General features: G+C 38.9%; 1 protein-coding gene across 3 annotated transcripts in view; it reads left to right on the forward strand.

Moving 5' to 3' along the window:
• LOC131074913 (uncharacterized) overlaps positions 1-13,135 on the forward strand; it is a 305,681-nt gene that overhangs the window by 224,978 nt on the left and 67,568 nt on the right. For all 3 annotated transcript variants that reach the window (XM_059218550.1, XM_059218551.1, XM_059218552.1), the window contains one exon: positions 12,979-13,092. In XM_059218550.1, coding sequence (XP_059074533.1) covers positions 12,979-13,092 — 114 coding nt within the window. The remainder of the gene's footprint in view (positions 1-12,978; positions 13,093-13,135) is intronic.

A 13,135-nucleotide genomic window follows, 5' to 3' on the forward strand; every position in this document is an offset into this window, starting at 1 on the left:
ACAATAACAATAACGGAAGCCGTATCCAGTATGACGCCAAGGGCCGGCCAATTATCCAATGTAGGGCCTGTAATCAGTGGGGGCACTTCGCCCGTGATTGCACGAAGGAAGCCACCCCTCAGCACCTCTGTCGATGGTGTGGGCCAGGCGACCATGAGGATGCAAATTGCCCACAGGCAGGGGTTAATCTCCTCAACATTGAGAAGGCTGAGAAGACTGGTGAGAAAGAAGTACTGGCGATCACCCGCACCCAGACGAAAAAAACCACTTATCTCGACCCCTGTACGAAGGAGAGATTACGGGAGGCAAAGGCCAATATTGAACATGAGATGACAGCCGAACGACGGGACAACGAGGTGGCGAGTACATCATCCCGTATGAAAGCGGAAAATAACATCATTGGGCAAATATTGCAGATGGAGGTACCCGTGAGAATACAAGACCTCTTGGAGACCATGCCGCAGCTAAAAACGGCTATCTTAAACTCCATACCCTCAAGTGAAAACGAGGGAGGTCGTGAGCCCCACAGCCGACCCTGCGTTAAGGGAGGTCCTAAGCCCCACGGTCGATCCCATGTTGTTGGTAGTCAACAGCGGACACCAACCGGTGGTGGTAGAAATGGGCATACTGGGGACTACCTTGACAGACACTATTGTCGATGGTGGATCAGGAGTGAATGTTCTTCCAGAAGAAACCTGGCGGAAGCTCGGGAAGCCAACGCTGTGGCCATCTACATTCAATCTGCTCGGAGCAGATCAGCATGGAATCAAACCCATCGGGACACTGATGGGCCAACAAGTTACCATCGGGACACAACCCTTCATACTAGATTTTGTGGTAATCCCACTCAAGAAGAAGGGGTACGACGCCATCTTAGGCAGAGGGTGGCTGGTTACAGCAAAAGGTGAACCACGACTGGAAAAAGAACACCCTTTCTATGGAGAAAGGGGGGTGGAAGTACACCATTGATCTGAGGACCCAGGTTGTTGACGAGGAACTGGCATCATCTTCGGAATCGGACGATGAAGGAAAAGGCGACCCGAGGGCCGAAGGACGGGGCTGCAGGGAGCCCAACGATGAAGGGATTCTCGAACTAGGAGAGTGCTCCGAGGATGAGACAGGGTCATTGAACGGGCTCTTCCATTGGCAGATGGAGGATTATGAAATGTTCCAGAGCTACAGGCTCGAAATAGAGGAACCAGAGCAAGTAACAGAGGAGGTGTACCTGCCAGATACATAGAATATTGGAAGGGAGACGCCCCCAACCTCGGTGATTTAGATAATCCGAAGAACAATTGTGTCGGCAACGATTGGAACCTTGTTTGGAAGGCCGCAGCTTTCAAAATCTTTATTATTCTTCTTCTTCTTATGTACGGGAAGGAGGTCATGGTCCCTGTAGAATTTGTGGTTCCAGGTCTTCCGATGACCATTGAAAATAGACTTGCCACCAACGGGCCCAAATTGAAACCCTACCACGTGAAGCACGCAGGGAACCTGAGAGGCCGGACGGACACCCGAGAGCCCGAAGGGGGACCCGAGAGGATGGAAGGGGACTCGAGAGACCGGGCAGGCGACTCAAGAGGCACAAGACCACAGCAGGAGACTCTCGGACGAGGAAAACTGAGAAGGATGAAGGGCGATCCCAGCGGCATGGGACTCGAGCCGAAGACTCTCGACAATTAGATTATATATAAGAAAGAAAAAAAAAGAAGAAAACATCGTACAGGTCCGTACGACAGTTGACCGTACGGCTGCAAAAAAAAACTACTCGTATGCCAGGTGACCGTACGGCATGGAAAAAAAAAATCGTGGGGCCACCGGACCCCACGAGTGGCGCTACCCCTCGACCCCGTTGGGGCGCTGCCCCAGACCCCGCGGGGGTGTTGCCCCTCGACCCCCAGTTTATTTTTGAGCTACAGAATACCATGGGAAGTGTTGTGGTTGTCCGTACTGTGAGAAAGAAGCCTGCAGCTAAGCATTGGCGGGGAAGCCATAAGCCGTAGAGGGAGACGGATTTGGAGGTTGCGAACAAACAAAGTTTGAGGGAAGGCATTGCAGGTCCACGCAGTTGTATGACACCAGGGAGTTATTCAGTTCAGTTTTTAGCCTTTGGGGAGTGTGATGGAGGATTTAAGGTGTCTCCTAGCCTTTGTGCCAGCGGGTTGTGGCCACCTCCAGGCAAGATAGGTACGCTTTGAGGAACTTGGAGTATGTCTCGGCTGGACGCGAGGTTGCCTTGGTGGATGCAGAGGGCTCGGGAGGAGTTGACCACCAAGTTGGAGGCAGTACTAGCGTGAGACTTAGCTCAGCGTACCCAGGAGTTGGATGCCAAGAGGGCAACGTCGGTGGCTATTGAGACAGTATCATTTGAGTAGCAGTTGGTGGAGGTTGAGACTGAAAAGCATGTCTTGCAGACAAGTTTGGTTTAGGCATAGGAGGATTGTGATGTCAAAGGAAGCACTAATGGTGAAATTCGCACTTGAGCATAGGATGGTAGCAGAAAAGGGTTTTTAAGCGAGGACGCAACAGGTGTATAATACTGGGCTCGACTAGCTTCAGTAGTTCTGTTTAATGTCATTTCTATTTTGTATTAAGTCGTCCGGAGACGACTTCTTTTCTTTTGGGGGGGATGATGTTGGTGGCAATATTGTACATGGAAATAAAACTAGTTAATTAAGTTGTAATTGTGTTTGTTAGTTGGCAGCCGAGCGGTGGTAGTTGCGGTGCGACGGTTGGCGCTCGCACCCCCTCGGTACCTTTATATACTTCCGAATGTAACTTGTGTAGGACGACAACGACTGGACAACGACTTATGAATGGAATAACATCTGATATATTGCATCTGGTATCTATGGCATTATCATTCTGCATTATGTGTTTTATCAGTGTGCTTTAAGTTATTCACCCGAGAGGGCAAACAATTGTCAGGTACCAAGATCGAAGGAGTTTCAAGACAAGCTCAAATGAAGTATGATATCAAAGGAGTGCTCCCGGAGTCCAAGATTGTTTCAAAATGGAAGAAGACTGGAGACATCAACCTTGGACACTTCAATATGGAGGAATTCAAAGAATGAATGTATGGATACAATCCATCCAAGATGGCCAAGAGGATGATGAGAAACATGATTGTGCAAGCCGCAAGTTTCCCCCTTGCAGTGCAATGTAGTGAGTTGATGGTGGAATGTGTTGAAATATTGTCATTGATGTCAAGGACACTCAGTTATGCTGGAAAAGTTGTCATTGATATCAAAGGTAAAAAGAATGTCATCAATAAAGTCATGAATGTCAAAGGTGGCAAGAGAAATGGGTATTGCCATATAAGTATGATGATACAAATCTCATAGAAAAGAATAGAAATAGATTGATCATATTCAAGAAATTGTATCTTGAATAGGATGGAATAATCATTAATGATCTAAAGGAAAAGATACAAAAGTCAACAATGGAAATCATTAAGTAGCAGCAATTGAAATTATAAAGAGGAATGAAACTATAAAGCTTACAGCCCAAGCCTTACTTGAAGTTGTGGAGAGTAACGGAAACAACATAGAGATTACTGAGATGACATAGAACAAGGGTTTGCAACAACTTGAGGAATCAGAAGATAGGTGATCTGTTTTGGAGCAAAGACTTACAGCTGACTTCAAGATGATATTGCTGACTTCAATATGGGTGAAGGAGCAATCTTTAGTGGCAGTGATGATAACAAATAATACTGATTAAAGGCAATGCCTAAGACAAAAGTAATGGTCTCTAAGAGCAGCGACTTAATTTGTCATAAGGGAAACAAATATAATGGGCAGTTGTAGGTATATAACGCAGAGATTACTATGTTGCGATTGAAGGAGTGTTTAGACAAAAAAATGCTTATGATTAAGAAACTGAAACTAATATTCTTGACAGCGATACATTATTGATATGCAATGATTAAATATAGCGACTAGTGGTCTTTATGTTGTCGACTTCATACCTGAATGACTTCCTTATTAATGCCTGTGATTCTACATCAAAGTGGCAGACTAACTATGGTTCGAGGGATGCATTAGGCAGTGATTATATAGTTATTCTATGTGTTGGGAGATGTGGCTATGACAGATTAATATTAGTAACTTCATAGACATCAATTTATATTTACACTATGATTTAAATCATAGTCGACCTCCTTAAAGTCTGTCTACTGTTAACAAGTTATTTAAAGCATAATCGACTTCCTTACCCATTGAACAGCGATTGCAAAAATGGAATATAAAAGTCAGCAATTGAATAGGATATTCGATTTCAGTCAATTAACTATCAAGGACAAGCAATGACCATTATTAATGAAGAGTACATCGACCCCTGGAGAAGAAGGATCATGGTTAAGAGAAACAGTTTTATTAGAAGTCAATAAATCGTATTCATTAAGAAAGGACAAACAACAGATCAATTCTGAAGGGGTGTGATTGAAAACGAAGATCAATTGTATTAAAGAGGTGCAAGTTAATTAAACATCATGTAAACAATGATTTCTATGTAATATGTTTATTATAAAGGTAGCGATCCTTATGAAGGAAGCGCCCATGATTAGTAGATTACTAGTGCAATTAACTATTGGAAAGATATGACTCCTTGATGAAACATATATATATATATATATATATATATATACAGAAATCAGAATTTGGATTGAAGTGAGTGGTGTTTGTTTTCAAAGACAACAAATCATATGCACCAAGAGTCATTGATTAATCATTAGGAGATAGATTGCAGACTTAGTGAAGGAGTATGAGAACTTTAGTTCAGATTTAAAGAGAAGAGTGTGGGTAGTTCATAGCAGATTTTGAATAAGAATTAATGGCAAATTTATGAAGAGAGTATAACAGATTTTGAAGAAGATATGGCATATTTATGAAGAGAGTATAGAAGATTTGTAGAAGGGATCATAGCATATTTCTGGAAGATAATATAGCAATTTTGTGGAAAGTTATACTAAATTGTGATCCATCATCCGTTGATTAAGCAACGTTATTAAGGTGGAAATTTGAATGAGGGGTTGGTGCCTCTAGTGGGCAAGTGCTCACAAATTAGAATGAGGGGTTAGTGCCTCTAGTGGGAAAGTGTCTCACAAACAGAATGAGGGGTTGGTGCCTCTAGTGGCTTGATACCTATGAATTTGTACAAGAGTTTCTTGTATATAAGGAAGCTATTTTTTCATGGTTTTCTCATGTAAGGATTTCCATGTATATATATATCTTGTGTTCTATTTGTGTTCACAATAGTTAGATCTCATGTGAAAGTTAGTATGCAATGAATATGCTTTCATATTAATTTATATGCTTGTGAATTAAGTTGAAAAAGGAAAAGTTTGTTATACTGATTCAGCCCCCCCATCTCAGTATAACCATGTTCTCAATAGAATGTGCTAGACATTATGATCTCGAGGAAAGACATGTGATGGCTCCTAATGGTAGAGTGTTGGCTTATCTTACAGATGAGGCTATTGCGGAGGCTTTCAATATTCCAATTTTGAATTCCACAATCTACAAGACAAAAGAGGAAGCATGTATGTACAATGACAGACCTGACTCTTGTGTAGAGATTGTCAATAGTACATGGATGTTGAAACCAAGAAAACATCATTCCAAATTTCCAAAGAGACTTTTTAGGTCGGACTTGAAAGTGGAATATGGAGATCTTGTCACCCTGTTGAATAGAGTAATGGAATGCCCTCGAGCTTCTAGCTTTGAGCCATGGATGTTCTACTTTGTCAAGGAGATAGCATTCAGGGTGAAGATGATCAATTGGGCCAAGATAATTAGTGATAACCTAGATGAACAATTGAGAAACTTGGAACGTTCCCAATCATTTTATATGAGTTCATACATTGTCTACATGTTGGCAAGAAGTTATAGATATAGAGGATTGACATGTAAGGGACCGATTGGGAACAAAGAAAGACAATTCAAAGCGTATGAATGTTACCCTCAACTATACCTTCACAATGCCGCTCATTTTAGGAGGGTAAATGATGCTTTCTCAATGTACATTGTCCAAATTTTACAAGGAGGCACTCTTAAAAAGTTATCACAAAAAGCTAATGAGTTGGTGAAGAGGTATGGTTCATGGTTTATTCAATTTGGCAAATTCACCCACATCAAATTGCAAAGATTTTCATCCTCTCCCTACAAGCTTCCAAGATTTCCAACCAACAAGATGATATTGCTAGAGGTTACAAGACAGTTGCCCATGTGTGACAAGATTCAAAAGAACAAGCGCAAGGCCGAGAAAATTTCTCCAATCACTCTTGGAAATTCAATAGAAACATGTCTGTCACATCAAGCAGTCGAGGGATCTGAGGAAGAGTTGCAGTTTTACCCCCTTGTGACCTATCAAGAGCGAACTTTGATCCTTATCATAAAATTAGAAAAGATTTTGGAAGGAAATACAGGCGCAAGGTACACCTTGAGAATTATTGGGCAAATGCTATGGATGACTTTGAAATCAGGAAGAGAATGTGCTCCAGACTATCAGTGAGGATGATTAGAATTTGCTAGTTATTCCATGTCCTGGATCAAGTTGAAGATGATGGGAACTGTGTTCAACGTCACTTTGAAGAAGAAAGGGTAAGCCTCTTCCTGCCCCTAATTGGTCCAAAGTGGATATAGCAGACTTGAATGTATTGATGAGACCAATTATGACATATACACAAAGATTGATGGATCAACAAGTTAATAGGTTGAAAGAATTTTGATGGGAGACTTGGAATCACAATCTTCCAAAGATGAAATGGTTGAACAACAAGAAATCAGTACTAAGGAAGAAAGTAGGCAAGAAGGTAAATGTCATAAGAAAAGGAAAGATATGGCCGAAATTTCACAAGCTAAGAAGACAAAAAGAAAGGAAGTTTCTAGTGAAGAATCAGCTCAAAGCAGAAGTCAAGGAATTGTAGGATTATATACGACACTTGATGAATCCAATTCAGCAAGCTGAAGGAACATTCATCCCTCCTGCAGCACTTTCAAAGGAATCAGTTGAAGATTTGGAAGGAATGAAATTGACAGCGCAAGCAGCAAAGAAATGGATTGGAAGTGTTTTTGATAAATCAAATGAATTCATTAAAGAATTGGTACAAATATGTAATATCCCCATTTTGGCCTAGAGTTGTTTGTGTATGAATTCTGGAGAAATAAGGGGAAAAATATTTAATTTAATATTATATAAGTTGTCTCATTATTTTTCTATAAAAAGAGATGACTTTATATTTTATTAAATTAATAAAGTGACTAAATAAAAATAAAATAATTAAGAGACAAGTAAAATAATGATATTAAAATATTATTTTAATATTATTCCTAGAAGCTTCTGGAGATGGATTGAAAAAGTATAAAAGAAGATCTAGTCAAGCTTCTAAGCAGCCAGGAATTGATATTTGCATTGTTGAGAGTTTGTGGAGCCAAAGGTTTTTGCAGATCATTTCAGTCTTTGGGAATGAAAACTCCCATTGATAGCATAACTGAGAGAGTGAAAGATCTCTTGAAGGGTTGCATATGTGGAGGTGATACTCAGTCATCTCATTTGTGCTTAATTTGTGGCCAAAGGCCAACTTGCTAAGGTTCGAATTTGGATGTGTCTAAGGAGACATTTATGAATGCTAGAGGTCTTCATCAATTTATCACAAGGAGCTGATTGCATCTACCCTATCTCTAAATTATTTCAGACTTGGCTTCAGACCTGCCACGGCTGAGGAGAGTCGCGATTTGGTTCATTTTGGCCCACACTTGCATCGTTTCCTTTCCCTAGTTGGAGCATTCAACTTTCAAGGAGTAGCCGAAGATTCTTGAGGTGTGAAAGCATACCTTGAGGCTGCCATTCAATAGTCAATGTCTGAAGATTTCAGAACAGGGGCGATTTTAAAAAGGACTCGATTTGGGCTCGAGGAGGATCACATCTTACTGATATTGCTTGCTTCTTCACAACAGCATTGGGTGATCTACCAAACAGGTTCTCACTACTATCTGTCGTTGCTTCTAATGCAAATATAGTTACTGTTTTGACTATCATAAACAGCCGTATATCATTGTCTGAGTTTAAGGAATGTGTGTATACATCAGCAAGCTTTAAGCTTGATCGATTGTACTTGGAAAATTGCATTCAATAAAAGGGGGATTGAGTTGCAAGTCATAATAATACTATGTCTCTAATAACAGTAGTTCGCATGCCAAGTGTTCGTAAAAATGCCTCTTGGCTGTAGGTACATGTTTGACATTGAAAATTCATCTATATGCATTGTAAAGGACCCAAAGAGTCATTATTGCATTTAGTTTGTAGTTTAGATATCACAGCAAACATTTGTAATTACATTTCCAGTCAATAACACGCAAAGTTATGCAATGCCCTTTTGTGTCAATAACACGCAAGGTTATCAGACCAGCAAACTAAACGCTTGAATGTGAAATGTTTGATGTTAATCCTTGGGCCATCAACATCAAGAAAGCAAATAAATTTTAGTAACACCAGGTCTAAGGTTGAAAGACAACTGTTTGACAATATTCCTTGAGGTCAAAATTCGACATATTCAGTCATATAACAGCAAGGGATATTATAGTGGTATTAGAGCTATCATCTTGCCATCCTGTGATCAGTTAAATGTCTGATGACTTCAAGAGATATCAGGTATTATAACAGGGAACAAAGAAGACAGTAGTATCAAAATCCACAAGTGCTAGACGTAGACACATTTTCAGAAGCTTTAAGGGAAAGGGATACTGGCAAAACAATTGAGACTATGGCTGAAGAAGAAAAGGATGCAAGAATTGAAAAGAAATTCAACACCATGCTTGACATGATGTCATGCTTATTAGCAAAGATGGAACAAAAAACAAACAATAATCATCAACAGCACCACACAGCTGAACATAGTGGGAATAATGCGAATAATGGGAACCTTGAAGAGGAAAGAATTGTACACCGAGCTGCTAATACTACAGGATCAACTTCTAGACCTCTCTTCCCTACTCTTACACCAAGAGAAGAACAACCACATGCTGCTGCAACTGTTCCTTTTGGGGATGAAGCAAGAAAAGCCTACTTGGAATATAGTACTTTTCCTCCTGATATGAGAGAACAATGGACCTTTGATCAATTCATGAATCAAAGGAATAGGAGAAGTGGAGGAATAAATGACCATTATGCTCCACCCAAGGACAGATTATCAGCAAGCTCTTGGTAAGCTTACTATGCCATATTTTGATGGGAGCAATAAGTGTACAGCTAGAGCATGGGTGCAAAAGCTTGATAACTATTTGTCATTGAGACCAATGCCTGAAGAGGACGCCATCAGATTTGCTACACTACATTTGGAGGGTGTTGCTCATGAGTGTTGGTACCACAGATTAGTCACTCTTGGCCATAATCTTATTACCACCTATGATGAATTCACTAACAGATCGATAGAAAGATTGGATGTCAAAGATCCTAAAGTAAGTTTCCGTGAGTTGGCACAATTTATTGAACTGGTACGATGTTGCTAATGAGGCATCTAACTTGTATTGCCTCCTTCCTTATTCAAAATCTGCAAATAACTAACACAAATAACCTCTGATGAAGCACATGAAGACTTCTATGTGAAGCCCTTTCCATTTGTAATAATTCAGCTGATCTTTCACAACCTCAGAATCATAGATCCATGAAGAATGAACGTTCTTCAATAGCAAACCCTTGTCTCAGACAATCCACAAAGAAAATATCAAGCAATGTCAAATAATCAATAATCAGTTTGAATTGCCTTCAATTCCCTTATAACCCCCAAATGGCACGATTTTCCATAGGTAGGCCTAAATGCTTTTAAATACATTTAAAATGTATTTAATCACTTCTGCATAGTTCAATAGTTACTTGGGCACCATATTTCACTTAAGTGATTTAATTAAAATCATTTTATAATATTAAGTGGCCTTTTAATATAATAAAATCACTTTATGACTTTATAATAATCATTTAAGTTAATTAAATAACTTAACCACGAGGATATCCATATCTTCTTCATTATTCAGACTTTTGATGTGCCGCTTGAAGCTGGAGTCAACACTGAATAACCCCCATGTGTCCAGGTGCCCTGAGTAAAAATAGCATAACTGCCAGATTGACTTACTAAAAATAGTAAGTCCCTCAACTAAGCCCACACACCAACTGCTAAGGCCCTGGAACTGAACCCAAAACTGAACTGAAGAAGTGGAACTGCCAATGAGACTCTCTATCCAGAATGTTAGCCTACAAGAGTCCAAAAATAATAGGCTAACCCATCAGTCACAGAGACTGACTAGAGTGGGGACATCACACAGTCTACAAGGACAGAAAATGGTGCAGATTCAGCGCCTTTTTCAGATGTCTAAGGAAAAGAGACATAAATCAGATTTGGGTGCACTTCTTCAGTGGTTAAACAATGTAAAATCTACCATAGCCAGCAAAGTAGATGAAGAATCTATTTTTGGTGCACTTTTTGATTGGTTTTGCCATTCCAAATCTCCATCCAGCAATAATAAAAATTGGCAATCTTAAAAATTGGCAATCTCCGTGTGCACAATAAATGATCATAAATCCACTCAAAATCAATCATAAGCATTGGACACCTTTGGAGTGGCAATGTAACATGTTTTTGCTTCACGTTGAAGTTAAAATGGCAATGTGATAAGAGAAACGTGCCAAAAAGCAGGACAGCAAGTTGGGGTGTACTTTTGTGTGGAAAAAAGCAAGTAAAATTCCCAGCATGAAGCATGGCAAATATATTATGAATCCATACCCAAGTGAAAGACACACCTACTCAAGGGCAAAACCCTTAATGATGTCCACCTAAATGATGGAAAAAAGTTATTTTTGTGCATCTATATTGAAACTTAAAACCAACAAATGATTTCCATAGGCTTGCTTTAGGGATTACAGAAACGTCTATAAGTTCTGCCTTAACACAATGAAAACTCAGCACTTTTATAAGTGATGCACACCTAGCATAAAGGGAAAAACATGATCTGAATGGGGTGCACCTTTTGGTTGGTTTTGCCCTCTTATGTTCTGTCCTAGATTGGTAAAAAATGGCAAACTGACTAATGATTTCTGCCGGTAGTCAATTAGGGAATAAAATGCATAATTTGGTGCACCCTTTTGTGGTTAAAGCCATAGTTTGAACAAAAATTTGACCTGGGCTCTAGACACAGCAAAAGAAAAAACTTTATTATACAAAAAACAGAAACTAATGCATTTAGAGAACACAAAAGTCTATTTTGATCATCAATTTTTAATAATTCAAATGTCACATGTCATATGAAACTTAAACATTCAAAATTTGAAATTTCAAAGTTTCAAAGTGGAACAATACATTGTGCATTACAACAAAATTATAAATAATAATTTTATAACAGCACTATAATTGTTTCCATATGTCAAGAAACAACCAAGTGTAGAACAATTATATAATTGGGCCTTGAACTAGGAGGTCAGTCAATATCAACATGATTGATTGTTTCCTAAAAAATGTCTTTGTTTTCCTCCAATACATCCACCTGTTTTGCTTCTGTTGGTGCTTTGACCATTTCAGCAATATCTTCATTAGTAAACATGATATCATGTTCTTTTACAACCCAGTAAACAAAAGGATTGATGTCATCCAAGTTGATGACATCATGATGACCGTCCATCTATTTCTTTCTTGTGTGAATGCTCTCTATTTATGTTACACCCAAAAATGACATAGGTTTGGGACAATGTGGTGTGTTAGCACTGCAATTCCCCATTACAAATTTACAAATAAAACATAAAAAAAATTATCTATAAAATTCTAGAACTTGTTCAAATTTTCAAGTTTCAAGTTTCTATTTACTAGAATTAATTGAAAAATTAAAGGGCTCTTTTTTCCTAGCTGTTGGTTTTCCCTCCTTTGAAAGGCTTGAGTTGAATAAAGAAGCCTCCTTTGCACACCCTTGTAGGCCTCCAACTCATTAAGAACTATCTCTAATGTCATCCTTTGGTACCATCCTATCAATGCATGAAGCAACGCTGGCCATTATCTTTTGATCAGTCTAAATATATGAAAGAAGTAGAACTTTGGTTTTAGGTAGTAGAGCAAGGGATGTATCAACTAGCGAAGTTGGCTTGTCCATTTGTGATCAATGATGCACGAAATGATATCATATTTTCTTTTGTTTCCACCATAGTAATGCAAAATGGCCTCATAGAGGTAACCCATTCTCATGTCATCCGCAAATATTTAAAATCTTTAGTAAAATTGACTGGGAAACCTCCTTGTACTTAACAAAATTCAAGATATTGTGTTGAAACCATGCTAGTCCAACATTGATAATATTTTTCAGACAAAGATGCTTAATATGGTATTACACGTTCCAAAAGCTTTGCCAATTGAAAAAGAGCGCAGAGAATAAAAATCCCAAAGCAGTAGATTTTCTATTGTTATCTGCTTCTCATCCAATAAATGTTTAACCATGTTTGTGTGCTTTGTTGGTACCCTTTCCTTGTGATTATTGAAAAGTTGCCAAAATGATACCTGCTCATGGAAAATGGTCATTGTGGAGATGACTTCAACTATACAGGTCAAAGTCCCATAAAAATTGGAAATCTGATCAAAATATGATCATCGAAGTCTCCATTTACTAAATACTAAATAGTATACATTTTCTTTTTGTTCTTTATTTGTTGACTAGTGAGTATCACTTCTGGGTTATGATATCGTCTGCCATGGTATACTTCATTAAAAGATTCTAATGGTAACATGTTTGTTTATTTATTTACCCACATTACATCATTTGCAGAATAGAGCCTTTAAACATGCAAGGGTGCTGTAGCAGATTTGTGTTTTCATTTTAATTTCAATTTTTTTGAAACATAGTGATAAAGAGCTAATTTTAGTTCATGCAGTATAAACAATAGAAATTGCTGGCGACTGTCTGTAATAGAAACTAAGAAAACTAACAGTGATTTTCTGTTGTCTAGAGATTGCGACTTTATCAGCAGAAGTGTGAGAAGTTTGAAAATGTTTTACAACCATATACAACATGCTTCTATGCTTGGGATGAACCTTGCCAGCCACACCGATTGACCATAGAGGTATTATAGTTTTCTCAGATTTATTTCTTTGTTCTTTTGAAGT

The sequence above is a fragment of the Cryptomeria japonica genome, chromosome 3 (assembly GCF_030272615.1).
Source record: "Cryptomeria japonica chromosome 3, Sugi_1.0, whole genome shotgun sequence".
NCBI classification, from domain to species: domain Eukaryota; kingdom Viridiplantae; phylum Streptophyta; class Pinopsida; order Cupressales; family Cupressaceae; genus Cryptomeria; species Cryptomeria japonica.